Consider the following 18,780-nt stretch of genomic DNA (forward strand, 5'->3'; position numbering starts at 1 on the left):
CAATTCAAAATGTAATACAGTACAATAGAAGGATGAAGTGGGAGAAAAGAACGTTTATATTTATATTAGATTTAGATGCATTATCGATGCATTTAAGAACATCATTCAGAAGAGCCAGCAAACTGTAGTGTTGCCAGTTTATTAGGTACACCTAGCTAAAACTAATGCAGTCTATTATAACAGCCTTGTTACATTATAAATCCTACCTTCATGAAGCTTATACTGCATATGGTCAGTTTTTATTGAAACTGTTTTAGAGAGGTGTTAATTCAATGTTATGGTCATTTTGGAGGATGTAGTTTGTGGTGCTGAAACATGTTCCTAAAATGTAGTCCACCCTCAGTAATATAAATGGGCTGGACAATGAACACTATAAAAGAGTTTCAACATAAACTGAACATCATAACCTTAATGAATGTAGGGTTTATTGCAGGACTGTTGTATTAGACTGCATTAGTTTTAGCTAGATGTACCTAATAAACTGGCAAATGAGTGTATTGTATGGTTGAATCAAGTGTAACATTGCCACCAGAGGAAGGACACAAACTTGTAGAGCCAGCTGGGATATAGTCTTTGTTTTTTTTTTAATGTTCGGTATAATTTCGTAAGTAAGTATATGCTCAAGGATTATATTACATCATGCGATAATTTCTGAGGAGTAGGGCAGAAAATAGAAAAAAAAAAGTTCTGATACCTAATCTATTGTTTCTTTGGAGGACTTTTATTGGATAATTGTACTTATTTGGGTCTCAAACAGCTATTTAAATGAACGCATTTGAGAAGTTTCGAGGGGAAATGTCTCTTAACAACTCATAGACATCTGAAACATGACAATGAGCCCCAACCAGACACTGTTTTATTATAACGAGTCACAAGCCAGAAAGGTCGGGAGCCACTGGCTTATGTAATCTTTTGTATTATTGTTGTATTTTATTACTGATGTATTATTATGTATTTTATAAGTTTATCATGTATTTTTTTATGTCAAATCTTAATTTGAAAAGCAACTGGTAACTATAGTTGTCAGATTAATGTAGCGGAGCTGTACTGGAGTAGTATGTGAAATAACATAAAAACGGGTATACCGTACTCAAGTCAAATACAGTAGCCTAAAATTATGCTTAAGTACACATGCACTAAGTTAATACTGGAAGTGTGTCAACACTGATATTCCAGATATTTCTTTCCTATGTTAAAGTAGTTTCATTTTAAATCAGTTGCCTGTAATGACAGTTGCTGATATGAAACAACCCTGATTGCTTTAAACTTTACACTTTGACAATCTGACTGTATCTTCTACGTTCTGAACAATGACTGACGTTTCATTTGATTCTTTGATATTTTCTACATCCGCAGAGAATTTGTGGCCTACTTTTGCCTCATCTGACTTTGCCATAATGTCTGATTTAAGTGTTGGCATTATTTTCTTCATCCCAGTATGATTTTTCCTTTTGCCCCGCAGTTGTCTTTTCAGTAAAAAGGAAGATTTGCATCTTAATGGATCTTAGCAACCGCAGAGGCCCTCTCCGCACTGTGCTGTTCAGAGTCAAATGCACCGCTGCAACAAAAAAATACTATTTCACATGAGCCCCAAAATCTATTGTCTATCTAATCTATCTGTGTAAAAACAGATCACTGATAGCAATGTATTAGTGGGGGATTAACATGACTTTCGCCCTGCTTTCTGTGCACAATAAAGCTTTAATCTAGGCTCTGGTTGGGAGGCGGGGCTGCCGGGCCTGGGCAAATGAGGTGCCTTGGTGTCTGTAGCGTATCCCCGCCCATTGGGTGTCTCCTGTGGTGGTGGTGGCGGTGTTGCGGCCTGGCCTGGCAGCAGACGCAGTGACAGACGCGCCCCTGGGATTCCACCTGTCAGCCACAAACGCACTAATCGACAGGCCTCGTATAAGCTGAACTCTCTGCCACCTCTCTGTCAAATCTTCATCTTCTCATTCGTCTGACAGACTCCCTCTGCCCACCCCCCATCCTCTCCTTATCCATCCCCAAGCTCCGCCCATCCACCAACCCTCCATGCTGGCTGCACCCAAACCAGATTCATTCTCTCGTGTAAAGAAAATTGTTTTTGCTTTAAGGAATAATCCAAAATCTGCTGTGCAGCTTCTTACCACTCTTAAACAAACCCCCCTTCACCATCCTGCTTTTCAGCTTTAATGTGACAGAGGTGGGCTTTAATGTTCAGTAGTAATTGGGTAGGAGAGGGAGAGACTGTTAGAGGGGAGGAGGAGGAGGAGGAGGAAGGGTCATGGTCAGGTTTCTCATGGAGGTTATTCTGCATCTGTCTCTTAGCAACGACAGACCGTTCTTTGTACAGTCCTTGAGTTGATTGGTGCGGAGGTTTTTTTTTTCTCCTCCTTGGTTGCTGAAATGTTTTGCGAAGGGGGCTCCTCGGCAGACAGCCTTCCTCCCACATTCACTGCTTTTAAGAAACTGTTTTCACAGAGCATCAGATGGACGCGCTGAGGCGTGGCACTTGCCGTTGCTTATAGCCTCCCTGGGTGTAAATGTGCATTATTCACGTGAGGGAAAAAATGACAATGGAAATGAAGAATCGAACCTTTGCCAGAGAGCATTTGAGATCGGTGTTCCTTAAAAGATGATTGCTAATTAGTCAAGTTTAGATAAATTACATTAAATGACATTAAATCAAGTGACTGTATCAGAGTTTTTTGGTGGAGCTCATCATCCCTGATGCATCCATCTCACCATGCACTATCATATCCCCCTTCTCTCTTGAGCCTGTGTCAGGAAAAGGGCAGCCCGGGGGGGTCAAAGGTCACTGGAGGGAGCCAGGGGAACCTCTTGATTCACACTGTCAGCTTGAAGACATCAGAGCAGGGAGCCAGAGTGGCGTGATGTCAGTCGTACACATGGAACAGGATTAAAAGGGCAATTTGGGGACAAGGAGGAGAAATAAAGGAAGAAGAAAAGAGCTGGTTCTCTCTGTTCCCAGCAGCTTGGATAGATAGTTAGATAGATAGATAGATAGATAGATAGATAGATAGATAGATAGATAGATATATAGATAGATAGATAGACAGACAGACAGACAGACAGACAGACAGACAGACAGACAGATAGATAGATAGACAGACAGACAGACAGACAGACAGACAGACAGACAGATAGATAGATAGATAGACAGATAGATAGATGGATAGATAGATAGATAGATAGATAGATAGACTAGAGTGAAAAACAGAAGACTAAACAGTGTAATGTATTTCCAGCATGTAATTAACTAACAAAAATGTATTTAGTAATTGTCAAGTGGAGCTATTGATCACCTGTAAAAAGATTAAAGAAGATTTTTCTTTGATCTGAAGAGGTTTTCCATGTTAAATGTGTCCCACAGATATTATTTTTGAACACAGCTTTTCGCTCACAAAATGTGAAATTGCTTCTCAGATGTTTTAGCCTGCAGGTCCGTTTAGTGCCAGCTTCAGACAGACAGATGGAGCTTCATTTCAGCCATGAAAGTGATTTTTTATTCTCCTGAACGTACAAAATAACTCACAATAACACCACATTCAAATCAAGGGAGTCGATTTCTGGGACATCAGAGCAACTATACACAGCTATATGTGAACTTTTACAATATTAAAAGAAGGTTGTTTGGTGGTTAAGACTTCTTGGTAAAGAACTTCTGAGAAAAGAGGATTGTAGTTCTTTTAACTTTAGTCTATAAATAATAATCTGATTAAAAGTGTTAAATTAAGCCACTGCACAATATATAGGCCTATTGTATGCAACTATTTCCTGAACAGGACAGACTTTATAATTCTTATATTCATCACAATGAAAAAAATAGCAAAACAATAAGTAGCCTGAGGGAGTAAATAAGTCAGTTGGTAAATAAATAAATAAATAAATGTGAAGCGATCCAGGATCGTATATAATAAAAATGAAAGACTACAGGACGCATTAAAAAGGTGTGTAATCAAATACAATTCCGCTGTTTAGTAAATATCAAAGTGTTTATCGAGATGAAATACCATAAAGTAAAATTGAGCTTTTGTTTCTTCTCTACACCCTGAGTGACTCTAATATGTATTATTATTATTTATTAGCTTGTTGTTTCCGAACTCTGAAACAATAAAGCTACTTTTTATAATTAATAATTCCAAATTCCAAATTCCAAACATTGAAAACTTTATGTGTCTGTTTGTATGCGATTTTAACGTGTTTCATTGTGGACATAAGATGATTTTTCTTGCTTATCACAACAGAAACTTGAGACCAAAACATCGATAAAATAATGAAAAAAAATCATGAAATAAAAATGGAAGGAAATAAAAAAAAATGCTGTATTTTTGGATGATGAACAGCTGCAGCAGATCTGACGGAGCGTTGCTGAAGGACTGAAGTGCAACTAGGTTTTTCACTTAAATCTTGGAAAATAATGTTAAATATTCAATCAATAGTGTAAAACTCTTATCAATATATTCGGTTATGAAAATTAATATTTTATCTAATATTTATATAATAAGTAACCTTTATATTAAATATATAATATTTACATTATAGGATATTTAAAGAATGAAGTATTTCAGCCACAACCCCACTACCACAATGATTCAACAGTTTATTTAGAAGCGAAACTTTTCTAAAATAATTTCCAGCGCTTATTTATTATAAAGGTTCCCTATTAGACGTATTAATGTATTGGCAAGTATTAAGAAAGCCATAACTCGAAAGTGGTTGCAGACTGATCCTCCAACATTAGACCAATGGCGGGGTATTGTAAATGAAACATATTGTATGGAAAGACACACATTTATTTTAAGGCTTAAATTGGAAAAAAAAGTATTGAGTACTGGGGAAAAATGGATTGTGTATTTATACCGTTGATTGAAGTGTGACATGTGTATATTAAGATGTATTTACAAAAATGTACTGTGATCTGACATTGTAACACCCATGATGACCTCATGTTCTTTGTTCTCAAATAAAAAACGAGTTTAAAAAAAAAAAAGACTTATTAATGTAAGAGACATGAATCCCACAACGAGACATTCACCTTGAAACAAACCAGAGAAACACAATAAAAAGAAACAAACGAGGATATAATAAGATGTGAAGAGACTTTTCTCAGAGAAAGTTAAACTGCAACAACAAACGATATTCAGGATGTGTTTTTCATAAAGCTGCATTGTCGCTGTACAAAAGGCAAAGAAGAACTTAATAATGTTGATTTTTATTTTATTTTATTTTAGGACGGATTGATGATATTCGGGAGGAAACCTGAGTCGTTTTTTGTTTCCCCGTGTATTCACTTCGATCCAAAATATTATCTCAAACCATTTTTTTCCTTGAAAATCTTCTGTATTTATATATATAATATTTTATTTTATTACAGTAGAGTTATTTCTTAACATTTAAAATATACTTTAGAGTGATAATTGTTGGTTTAAAGCAGAAATCATTGAAACGGCTCCAAAAAGCTGCAGTCAGCACTTATTTCACAAATAAACATACATGAGTTAAGCCACAGTAACTAAACAATATTTATTTAAAATTCAGTTGTAATTGCTATAATTATATTGAATGACTGATTTTATTTAATAACTCTGCTGTAAAAAGCTAAAACTTAAAAATGGTGAAATAGTTGGTTCCAATCAGTTAACACGGAAGAGCTGATGGGAAACAAAACAAATACACAGGACAGTATACTATATATATATATATATATATATACTGTATATATATATATATAAGAATATATATATATATATATATATGACGTCGTTTATTGTCTTGTTCAATCCTAAATCATTATTTTTCTGAAAAAATTGTTGGGTAAAAATATTTGTACTTGGTTTTTTTTTAACACAATTTCACAGTTTTCTGTAATTTCTTCCAGAAGTGTTCATCACAAGGTTCAAATAATGTATAATAAATATTAGTGAGTGTTGCGTTCAAGAACAGAAGATTGACTTCTTGCATCAAGATTAATTCCACCACCTCACACCAAAAAAAATATTTGGGTGTTATTATCAGATAAATATCATTTTGAATTATTTTATAATTTGCTATTAAGTGTATTTGAACATCTGTTCAGATTCTGTGGGTTTGAGCCTCTTATAGGTTGAATAGTTGGTCCTCATTTGATGAGTAATGAAGAGAAAAGATCTTAGGAGTGATCTGATTGGCTGCTCATTTTCAATCCTGAAAGCTGATTGGCTGAGTCCAAACTGATGCGTAAAACAGCAGAGACGTGGTGCTTTCTCATTTATGACCTGGACCAATCTTAGAAAGCTGGTAAGCAAATGAAAATCCACTTGAGCAACATCACTGAATCATTTCTCCTGTTTAGAGATGTCCACAACGAGCTGGACTATAGTTTTCCCTTCTTCATTGCACCCTACACATCATACTCCTTGGCATTTTCTTGGTTTGGACCTGTACGTGTGTGGGAAAATGCTCCATTGTTTTATGTTGGCCCTTTGGCCCAGAACACCCAGGGGCCTCCAGGCGCCCAGCTTCATCCTCCTCAGGGTAAACTGTTGTGACAGAGCACTCAGGGGCCCCTCATTAGCTCTCTGTCCACTAAGAAGCAAAGAAGCTGCTTTAATCCTCTCTGTCCTCCTCAATCTGCCAACACAAGAAATGCTTATAATTCCATCTTCATTCTGCTCTCCCGTCTTATATGCAGAGTTTAACCATTTTTATGAATTACTACAAGACTTAATAACAAAAAAAAGCATGTTTGTTAAGAGGTTAAGTGTCTATTTCTAGATTACTCCCTATAAAAAACATTATTTTTTGCATGTTTTATGGCACTCTTTTTTTTTTATACATTTTAAATAGTGATTAATATGCAAATAATCAATTTGATCCAATAATTGTTAAACGAGTAAGCATCTGCTTTAAAAATAAATACATCTTGCATGCAGGGTTAACAGTGAATTAATACAATACGTAATAACAAAAAAAGCATGTTTAAGAGGCTAAGTTAGTGGCAAGCAGTAAAACGGGTTAAATTTAGGTGAAATTAGACTTCAATGGCATATAACTGGAGGTTATATACCATATAGTTTCCTATTATATCACTGTTTGTGCATTTCTGGATTAAAAACATAATTTTTTTGCATGTTTTTAGGTTGTTGCACTCTTTTTTTTAGACATTTTAATGATTAATATGCAAAGAATCAATTTGGCCCAATGATTGTTAAAAGAGTAAGCATCTGCTTTAAAATTAAAATAAATACATCTGGCATGCAGTGTCAATAGTGTGCGTTTTATCAACATTTTAAATATATTTCAGTTGGTTAATGGCCTGATCAAGTGTAGCATAACTGAAGGAGAAAAGTTATATATTTTCCTGCAGCAGGTCTTCAAACAAGGCCAAGTCAGACACATAACAGGCCTGTCAATAGGAAGCAGTTTATAGTCAGATTAATGACAATATAACCGTCAGAAACAGACTCCCAGAACACCAGAAAGCTCAGCTTTGCTTTCCTTTTCTTACTCAATGTCACTACACAAACTCTTGTGTGCTTGCTCACACACATTTAGGGAGTGGGGTCAGGATGGGGTCAGTTGTAAACAACATAGAAGAGTTGAAATGGCAAAATAAAACCAAATACACTTTATTTATAAATCTTGAGTTATAATTTAATACGGTACCAATATGTTAACCAATATGCTTTCACAGTACATCAGAGTGGTTGTTAAAAAGAAGTAAACACAAATACACACACATTCACACACTCACACACTCGCACAGAGGCTTGCACACACACACACACACACACACGCACACACGCACACACACGCGCGCGTGCACACACACTTTCAGTTCAGCAATACCCTGCAGTGGTCTATTGTGCCATTAAGCGGCCTGGGCTCATATATGCATCAATTATAATGAAATAGATTTGTTACTTGAGCTGGGGGGAGTTGTGTACAGTTCATTTCTCCCATTACGAGACTGTAGTTACAGTATACATTGCCTCAGCGCTCTTAAAATCTCTCTGAGACAAGTCAGTGTGAAACATGAATGAATCGGACGTGTTCAGTAATGCATTAATCGTTAATCCAGTAAAGTAATGTCATTACTTTTCCCTATAACAAGTAAAGAATAATACTTTAACCCCATTTAACCCCTTGAAAAATATGAAAATATTGGATTAACATACAGCTATCTAACATTCAGCTTCTTTCCCTTTAATTAGCCTTTTCATCATCTCTCAGTTTAGATGAGAAAAAAACGGAAAGTTGAATTTCTCTGAGTGGCAACATTCACTAATTTTGACGAGAAATAAACATGATGAGTATCTGATCAAAAAATATTGTTTTTGAAGGCAAAAAGAGCAGACATTAGGCATTGTGGAAATAATTACAGCTGTTGGAATTAACTAAAAATACTTAAGGAAATACTTACATAAGAAAGTAATGATATTACCTATGAAAGGAGTAATGCATTACTTGGCGCAACCTATAACACTGATCATGAGAAGTGCATTTTTCAAATTGCTCAATTTCTTTTCATTCTTTGTATGTTGATAATGCAAATGGAATAAGACTCCAAAGTATCTAAAACAGAGCATTAATCTCACCAGTCAATCTGTACACAACTGAGCAAAATAAAGTCAGATGATGTTGGGGTTTCAAACACCTGTGTTAAATCTTTCTGAAATGTTCCTTTAGTCCAAAGTGCCATGTCTGGAAGGTATGACAAAAAAATAATAAAAACAACAGATCGACACAAGACAATCCCTGCAGCTTTCTGACTGGCCGGGGCAAAAATACGTAAAACATTTAAAAAAAGGAGCCAAAACATAATTTACAAGCACGATAAATATACACACAGGGTCCAATAAATATTGTTTGTTATCCCAAAAACCATAGACTGTGAGTGGTCACCACACTGCAAAAAAATGTCCATCATAACCAGTCATCTCATGACTGTTTCTCTTCGAACAGGTAAAAAAAATCTGCCAGTGGAGTCGAATCCTTTAATGTCGGAAAAATTTATTTCAGGAACCTTTGTAGACACATAGGGACAAAATGCAGCATAAGGAAGATCACTCCTCTGGTGTCAAGGAAATGGCAGTCGTTACAGCATAAGAAAATTATTAATTGAGATAATTGGAAATGCCTGTAATTATCTTATTCCACTGGCAGGTTTTTTTCCCCCCTTGTTCGGAAGCAACAGAGATTTTACGCCGCACTGAAATGACTTGATTTGAGGTGTGTGACCTTTCCTGACCTCATCAGCTCCACTGTAGCTTTTTCCGTCTACTGAATAGACATGTAAGGCCAGTTGAAGCTGCTTCCGGACAGTAGCATGTCCCTTATCAGAGTTTCTATGGGGGTTTTCCCCACCAGACGGACGAAGAAAAGCTGCTCTATGACAGAAGAGGAGACGGTGCGCAGGGAAGGCAAGCGGAGCAGCAGCTTCCCGAACCTGTTAGGCTGGTTGGGATACTGGCTCCTCACATACTCCTCTAAAGCACACTGGGATTTCTCCTGCAGACCCTCCACATGCGCCATGTCCGACAGACCACAAGCATCTACAGACAGAGAGAACGACAGCCAGACAAGAAAAACAAGAAGAAGAAGAAGTGGTCAAGACCTGAGGTTCAAACCAGGCATCCAAATCAACGTTTATGAACGTCTAACTGTGTTACAGTGACTACAACACAGCAGCAGCACAGACAGAACAAATGTGTGGTTGATGTAGTGTTGGTGAACTATGATCATCATCAGGCAAAAAAACATCAGAAACAATTATATTTTCAGACAGAAAACATTAAGGTTTTGCTCTTGAAAGTTATTGTTTGTCACTTGAAACTATTGATCATTAAAGGAATGGGCAGGGGTGCAGAATGCTGAGCATTTGTGGCTGGTTTCAAATAATGTATTATCTTATAATAAGCAGATCTAAGTCTGTCTGGGTGAGATAGGAACAGAATAGTAAAGCAGGTGTATATATATATATATATATATATATATATACAGTATATAAAACATACGGAATAAGTAAAAAATCTCTAAATTTGCATTCAGTATCAGTGGTGTGGTAGAAAACACAATGACTTTAAGAAGATAAATCACAATATAGTTCCTCGTCATTGACATAACTTGTTCATCAGAGATCAAAGATGGCGCTATTGCTCCCATCTAATCTAAAAAATGATGTTAAAGAAGTAAGGATTGATATGTATCTGTCAGAGCGTTACTGTATGAGACCTTTACATATACTGTGTAGTGTTTTCTACCCGCAGCAGACGCCTCTGTTTGTACTGTAACGCTGCAGGCCGGATGGCAGCAGGGGTTAAAGAACGGTTTCTGTGTCCCAGTTTAAGGCCACGTGTTCAGATGTGCTCATGGGGACTAAAATAGACCTATGTACACAGGAGACCTTTTTTATTTTTTACTTGACTGCTACTCATCCTTTTGATACTGTTCACGACCCATCAAACATCATTCTCACTGCTATTAAAAGGCTCTGAAAATAACCAGTATGCAGTGTGGACCCACAGTTTTACTTATTTCAGTAAAGATTGTAAGAATTATAGCTGTAAGCCAAAATTCAAAGGTGTGGCCATTTAAAGCTATAACAAAAATAAATACATCTATTTGCTGTAGTAAATTTGTAATTCATTTTTTTTTAAACAATTAAAAAAAGATTCTCCTATTTAATTCCTTTGATTCCTGATTTGATAAATAATTTAACGCAAAATTTATTTTTTTAACTTCTGCTTTATATTTAGGACTTAAAATAATTAAATAATAACAGACTGGTCAATAAGATTCAACAGTATATTTGATAAAATACTTTGCTGGTGGCTCTTTCATGTGACGCAACAATGAAATTATATATTACATGTCATCAAATGTTAATCGCTCAGTCCTGTTTTCATTCATTTGCAAAGGCTGCTGTATGATTCATGCAAAGTATTTTATATTTTAGGGGCAGCAGGAATTTTATGCAGTTAGTTCATCCACCAAAACTCATTTACAGCCTTTTAAATCTTATAATAATAATAATAATAGTGATACACTTCAAACTGATAAACATTACTATGTTCCTTCAAGTGCTGGCAAAATGTATGAGGTCATAGTTCACTGCACATAGTCAGTAGCAAATGAATTATTTAAGTTAAATGAAGACGAGGCTTTTCAAAATAAAACATGTATTTTCTTTTCTTTCTTTCTTATTTGGCTTTATAATGATTCTGGAGGTTAGAGTTCTGATCAAATTGAAATTGGTAGGAAAGAAAATACATAAAAATAAATAAATAAATGTGCTTCTAATACGTTCTTGTTTTGTTTTTTTATTATATGAAGACAAGATTTTTCAAAACGAAACACGATTTTATTTTATTTTATTTCTTTCTTTGTAGAAAAATAAATAAATAAATAAATCTGCATGTAATACGTTTCTTACTAATTTTTTTTACAGTAAAATGAGGAAGACCATAAGCGAACCCTTAGCATACCCTAACATAACCTTAATGTTTAATTTTCATTTTTGCACATTTCACGAAAACACATGTATATACATCATGCTGTGAAACACAGCGAATTCAAGATTTTCCTAGAAACCAATTACCAATCTATGTGAAAATATATTTAGGGGGGTTTTAACCAGCTTTTGTCTATCAGTGCACCAATGTTCACACCACCATCCTTTATATATATATATATATATATATATATATATATATATATATATATATATATATATATATATATATATATATATATATATATATATATATTTAGGTCTAATTAATGATCCTTTCAATAAGTAAAATAAGAAAAATCTAAATAGCCATTGTTCAACCATCAACAATTTAAAAAAAATTGACTTAAACAGGTTGTTATTTTGTTCATACTGTTGGTTGTTTGACTGTATATCATTTTATTTATTTACTACATCACACCAGATGGACTCATGTCAGCCCTGTTAGTCTGCAGAGAGAAGGTGAATTTTTACCTGTGGTGAACAACACGACGGCCTTGATGCAGCTGTACTCCGCCGAGTCCACGTGCAGCACCTTGAGCTTCTCCACCTGCTCCTGGAAGACCCGGATGTGGTCCATGAAGGCCACCACTCGGTCTGCAGACATCGGTGATGCGTGCAGTCCGGCTGCAGCCAGCAGCGGAGCGACGTGGACTGGCATCGAGCACTGAGCGGCGTTCAGCACGAACAGCTCGCTCCAGGTGAGTCTCAGCAGGCTCACCTGGTCGGTCACCTGCAGGTCCGGGAAGAAAGGGATGTTTCTGGCCCACTCCACCGCGCTGAACAGCATCCGGGCGGCCAGCTCGCAGATGTTCTCGATGCCCATGATGTTGTTGCTCTGCAGGCACTGAGAGCCGAACCTGGAGGTCGGGTATGGCTCTGCTCGCAGCAGCAGAGAGATGTAGCCGGACAGGTAGGAGTGACACTGCAGAGGGTCTCCGTTGGTCAGGGAGAACTGGCCGTGGTAAGACTGAGTGGGAAGTCTGCCTCTCTGCACAGCTGCACAGAAAAACACATGCAGAAATGTCAAATCAAACTATAGAAGGCAATTAAAAGATGACATTTAAAGAAGAAAACAGTTAAATGCAGGAGATGTCAAAACAATACAACACCTTATAAACATATATGTGTCACCTTTTTGGTAAATTATTTATAAGATTATTAAATAAGCTATGCATAATGATATTTTTTGTAAATTGGCATGGGTCTCTCAAATATTTATGTTAAAAAAATATGAAAAAGTATAATTGTTTTGGAATTATGAGAGCCAATATAAAAAAGAGGGCAAGAAAAACAGTAATTTCAGCTGAAATCATTTTTAATTTCAACAGTAAATTAACACCAACTATTGTCTTTGGTGTACCAAAGTGACAACACCATAAATAATGCAGTTTCATGCAATTAAAAAGTTGAACAAGTAGGCTATTTTGTTGAGTAATGCAAAAAATAAAGAACTAATCATGTTGTATGGGTGTGTATTTCATTAGTGTGTCTGTGTGTGTGTGTGTGTGTGTGTGTGTTTGTTAGACTGTGTGTAGCTGTGTGTGTGTAGGTGCATGCTATATATATATATACATATATATATATATACTGTTGTGGCTGAAATTTACAGCTTTGTACTGTTAATGAAAAATACAGTTTGAACTGTTTTTTTATTAATTTCACAGTATTTTACAGTTAATTTACTGTTTAAAGATACATTATATAGCTGTTTTTCCACCTTTCTTTTACATTATCTTACTGATTTCTTTTAATGCACTATTTAGGTTGTATTTTTTACATACATTTTAATAAACATTTTTTTTTGCCTAGATGAACTTAGCAGGTTACAGACATAGGAATAGTCACACTAAATACAATTAAAGGCACTTGTTAGGAAAAAGGCTATAATAGACTTGTTCACCCTTTACCAAAATGTATGTCTATAGCTGGCTACAAGCACAGAATGCAAACCATGGCAACATGTGAGTGAAGAACAGAGCTAATTCACTGATTATACAATCATGTACAATGTACAAGCCTCACATGTGCAGATCAGGTCCCAGAATTCAAGAAATACTGCATGAAACTGTTACTGATGATACTTTAGACAGTTGATCAGCAGTAAAGTGCTGTTTTTTAAGAATGCATTATAGTTCAGTTAAAAAAACGGCCTATAGGCGTAATTTAACAGGTTTTCTTTTGTATTAACAGTAAAGCACTGTTTTTAGCAATAATAGGTTAATACTGTTGAAATCCTGCAGTAAATTAACAGCAATTGTTTACACTGTAGAAGGCGATTAATATATAACACAGATGACATTTTAAAGAAGAAAACAGTTAAATGCAGGATATTTTAAAGCAACAGAGATGTCAAAACACCTTATAAACATATATGGACCACTTTTTGGTAAATGATTTATAAGATTATTAAATAAACTATGCATGAGATATAATGATATTTTTATTAATTGGCATGAGTATAATTGTTTTGGGATTATGAGAGTTAGAGTGTGGGCCAATGTAAAAAAGAGGGCATCAAACACAGTAATGTTAAGCTGAAATCATTTTAATTTTAACAGTAAATTAACACTAACTATTGTGTCTTTGGTGTACCAGAGTGACAACACCATATACACCAATAATGCAATTTAATGCAATTAAAAAAGTTGAACAAGTAGGCTATTTTGTTGAGTAATGCAAAAAATAAATAACTAATCATGTTGTATGGGTGTGTTTCTGCACATTTGTGTGTGTGTGTGTGTGTGTCTTTATTGGACTGTGTGTAGCTGAGTGTGTGTAGATGCATGATATATATATATATATATATATATATATATATATATATATATATATATATATATATTATAATCTACCATTCTGTTTTAGTCTGTAATAATTTTTCACATGTTAAATTTTGCACAGCTACATTTGTACATTTACTACCTCATTGTAACTTACACACGTTGCTAATGTATATAGTATGTTATTGCAAACTTGCTGATGTACACAGTGGGTTTTTCTATATTTATAATTTATTATATATAAAAAAATATATTAAAAAAAATGTGTATATATAGTGTATTCCAATATTCTTCTTTATTTTCTTTAGTGTTGACATGTACATCTTATGTACTGTTCCTGTGCATTCTTGGATAACCAACCTAACACAACAATTTCCCAATTTGGGATCAATAAAGTTCATATATCTATCTATAATTCAAGGCCACGACCTACAGCTAGCCTAATGTTTGTTTTTCTGTAATTTTCTGCATTATTTATTTCAAATAGTTTAAATTAAAGGCCTAAAAAAACTGTTGTGTTTGAACTCATCTAATATTAAAATACTTTTCTGGCGAGTAACTTCGCTTCTATACTCACTTTCACACAGTACAGCCTACTATAGGCCTGTTTTTTTCTCCCTAATTTTGGTGATGAAATCTGCATTAAACTTTAATAAAAATGTACAATAAAACTGTTCTTTTAACTCTAAAATGTCAGTCATGCATGTATGTTGGAAGCAGTAACAGTAGGCTATAAGCAGGCTATTGGGCCTATAATAAGGATAATGAATACGCACGCATAAGCACCAGTCCATAATCTACTAAAAACATGACGCACTTGATGGCAACAAAAGAAACATTTTTTTAAAATTTAACTAAAATTACTGTCGAATTTAAACATATGACATTTAAAGCAGCTCCGGGCTGTTTGAGGCGCACAATGGAGCATGTAGGACGCATAGAAAGAGAAGAGCGCACAACAACAACAACAGCTCCATATCTGGGCTGCTAAACATGCTGCAGGATGCTAGGAGCTGCAGCACTAATCTCTACAGTAGGATGGGTATATGTAGGCTAGCATGGAGGCTAGTAGCTTATCTGAGATAACTAGAGGATATGCATGGGTGGAAAAAAATATATCATGGAGAGGACAAAGGCAACACAACTGAGTGATTATTTGAGATAATAGGCTATTATAGGCTACACAGAAGCATGGTGGACATGTGGTCAAAGAAAATAATGTTGATAAATATAGAGAGCATTATGTATGTGAGTGAGTGTCCTAAACCATGTAGTAGGATGGGTATATGTAGACTAGCATGGAAGATAGTAGCCTATATCTGAGTTAAAGAGTATATGAATGGAAAAAATATATATCATGGAGAGGAAAAAGGCAACTGAGTGATTATTTGACATTATAGCTGAGCTATCCAAAAGCATGGTGGTCATGTGGTCAAAGCAAATAATGTTGACAAATAAAGAAAGCATGCATGTATGATGTGAGTGTCCTAAACCATGTAGTAGGATGGGTATATGAGGCTAGCAGCCTATCTGAGATAAAGAGTATATATGCATGGGTGGAAAAAAATATATCATGGAGAAGACAAAGGCATCACAACTGAGTGATTATTATAGGCTATTATAGGTCAAGCATGGTGGTCATGTGGTCAAAGAAAATAATGTTGATAGAGCATGCATGTATGTGAGTGTCCTAAACCATGTAGTAGGATGGGTATATATATGTAGACTAGCATGAAAGAGGATATGAATGGAAAAAATATATATCATGGAGAGGACAAAAGGCATCACAACTGAGTGATTATTATAGGCTATAGGCTTTATAATCACTCTGATTCTGATTCTGATTCTGATTCTGATTACTATACACAAGCATGGTGGTCATGTGGTCAAATAAAATAATGTTGATAAATAAAGAGAGCATGCATTATGTATGTATGAGTGTCCTAAACCGTGTAGTGGTGCTTGGATATAAGACGATGTGATAATACCGATATCAACAACAGGAGGACGCCTGCAGGCCGTACCTTCCCTCCTCATGCCGACTTTGAGGCACTTCTTGAGGCGACAGTACTGGCACTGGTTGCGGTGGTGCTGGTCCACCGGACAGGTCCTGTTGGCTCTGCAGGTGTAGGACAGGTTCCTTCTCACCGAGCGTTTAAAGAAGCTCTTACATCCTTCACACGTGAACTGTCCGTAGTGCTTTCCACTGGATTTATCCCCGCAGACGATGCACTCGATGTGCTGGCTCTGCTGCTGTTTGTCCATGGAGGAGGAAGATGAGGAGGAGGAGGATGTGGTGGTGTTGGTGGTGGATGCGTTGGGTGGTGGTGCTGGTGTTACTGGAGGTATCTCCAGAGAGGACTGTGGGTTCATGTGTCCAGACAGCTCCACAGGCAGAGACAGAGATGAGACCGAGGAGGAGGACAGTGTCCCCTGGGTGTCCCCGACGCCCTCCGTGTTTCTCCACGCCACCATCGCCATAATCGATATATATATATAGTCTCCAAAACTTTTACGCGCACAACTTTTCCTCTTTTTCTTTTCTTTTTTTTTACGCAATAATTAACGCAACACTATTTTTTTGTCCTCATGAATTACTAAACTACACATTCAATAATAAAAAAAAAAATGTAATTTTAAAATAAAAAAAAAAACAAGTTACGCCAAAAGAAAAATATGAATAGAGCTCATATAAAATAATAGAATTATATAATATTATTATTACAGAGAAGCAGCCAGAAAAACAGCTTCAGGCGCGCTGGGGAAAAAAACAAAAAAGAAAAGCTTCATTCACATCGAGATAATAATAACATCCATATAAAGACAACACAGCGCTAAGCTTAAAAAAAATCCACGATGCGAAGCAAAATGTTATCCTCTTCCAAAACAAAAAAATATACAATCTGATCCTTTCTACACTATTTGTCCTCATGAATTACTAACAACACATTCAATAAACCTGCGTCATTGTTTGACACATTAAATACAAGTTGCGCCCAAAAAATATGGATAGAGCTCATAAGAATAATCTAATTATAATAAACGCGCGACTTCACAAGTAGAGAAGCTGCAGAACAAACAGCTCAGAGGCGCGCTGGAGAAATCCACAACCGAGATAATATAACATCCATATAAAGACAACACAGCGCTGTGCTTTAAAAAAAAATCCACGGAGGAAAGCAAATGTTATCCTCCTCCCAAAACAAAAAGATATACAGTCTGATCCTTTTCTTGTCCAGCTTTAAGCAGAGAAACCGAGCAGATCAGATCCGTCCTCAGTGATGGAGTCCAGGATGGAGACCAGGCTTTCCAGACGCTCCCTGCTCTCCAGATCAGTCACAAGTTACATTAAAAAGACAACAGAGAGAGGAGAGAGAGAGAGGAGGTGATGGATGGTGATTTTGATGATGCTTTGCTCCGGGACGAAGAGAAGAGAGTGGTGCGTCACCGCGTCACCGGCTGTGACTCGGTGACGTCAGTGTTTGGAGGAGGAGCTATAACACGAGGAAGATGCTGGTCTGGGATCAGCAGCATTTTCTAATGATAGCATATATACTACTCTACTGAGTGTGGTTTCTTAGCTTATCTTCTCTGGTTGTCTCCTCGCCCTCCCTGAGTCACACACAAAAAAACATTACTACTACTAATACTACTAATAATAATAAAAATACAAATTAGACAAATTGTCAATATATGTGTGTTTTAAATATGGAATGCACCATGTAATATGTGTAATTTGATTGTAATGTGATTATATTTTGTATTAATAATCTGAATCTGTAAAGTAACTAAAGTTGTCAGATAAATGTAGTTCCATTCCATTCCAAATGTAGTTCCATTCCATTCCAAATGTAGTTCCATTCCATTCCAAATGTAGTTCCATTCCATTCCATTTAAATGGAGTGGAGTAAAAAGTCTAATATTTCCCTCTGAGATGTAGTTGAGTAGAAGTAGAGAGTAGCAGGACATGGAAATACTCAAGTAAAGTAGAAGTACCTCAAAATTGTATTTAAGTACTTAGTTACATTCCACCACTAAGTACATTTTATACTGTTGTGTTTTTCAAAGCATTATTTACTCTTCCTGTTGGAATAAAATAATTGTTAATTATTTAACTTCAAGTAGTAATTTTTTGATACCTTCACTTTTTTGCATTAAATCATACCGGGATGTTTGCTGAAATTGATTGAATGTGGCACAGCCCCACCAAGAAAAAATTCCACCAGCCGCCACTGGTTATAAGTGTTTGTGTGTTGCATCTGCTCGACTCCAATATCTGCAATGATTCTGTCAGACCATTGTCTGAAATATAAGGAGACTCCTACTTTAGCTCACACTTTATTATTAGCCTCACATGAGGAGAGCAGCAGACAGAGGAGCAGCAGATCCTAAATGCAGTAATTTGATGCCACCTAGTGTCATCTGTAAATTACATAGGAAAAATGACCGTATAGCCTACTATAGGAGGAGATAAATCTACTACTATTTCTAATGAGCATGCAT

General features: G+C 36.0%; 1 protein-coding gene across 2 annotated transcripts; it reads right to left on the reverse strand.

The window, feature by feature from the left end:
* Positions 1 to 7,594: 7,594 nt before the first annotated feature.
* Positions 7,595 to 18,139, reverse strand: LOC119482551 (COUP transcription factor 2-like). Of its 2 annotated transcripts, none has more exons than XM_037760187.1 (3): positions 16,302 to 18,139; positions 11,969 to 12,493; positions 7,595 to 9,536 (listed from the first exon to the last, which is right to left on the reverse strand). In XM_037760187.1, the coding sequence occupies exons 1-3, from the start codon at positions 16,756 to 16,758 to the stop codon at positions 9,262 to 9,264; spliced, it is 1,257 nt and encodes a 418-aa protein (XP_037616115.1). In that variant the 5' UTR covers positions 16,759 to 18,139; the 3' UTR covers positions 7,595 to 9,261. The 2 variants fall into 2 exon arrangements, with proteins under 2 accessions (XP_037616115.1, XP_037616107.1); XM_037760179.1 differs by having other exon boundaries at positions 16,266 to 18,139.
* Between the last annotated feature and the right edge of the window lie 641 nt (positions 18,140 to 18,780).

Source organism: Sebastes umbrosus, chromosome 2, assembly GCF_015220745.1.
Source record: "Sebastes umbrosus isolate fSebUmb1 chromosome 2, fSebUmb1.pri, whole genome shotgun sequence".
Taxonomy (NCBI): domain Eukaryota; kingdom Metazoa; phylum Chordata; class Actinopteri; order Perciformes; family Sebastidae; genus Sebastes; species Sebastes umbrosus.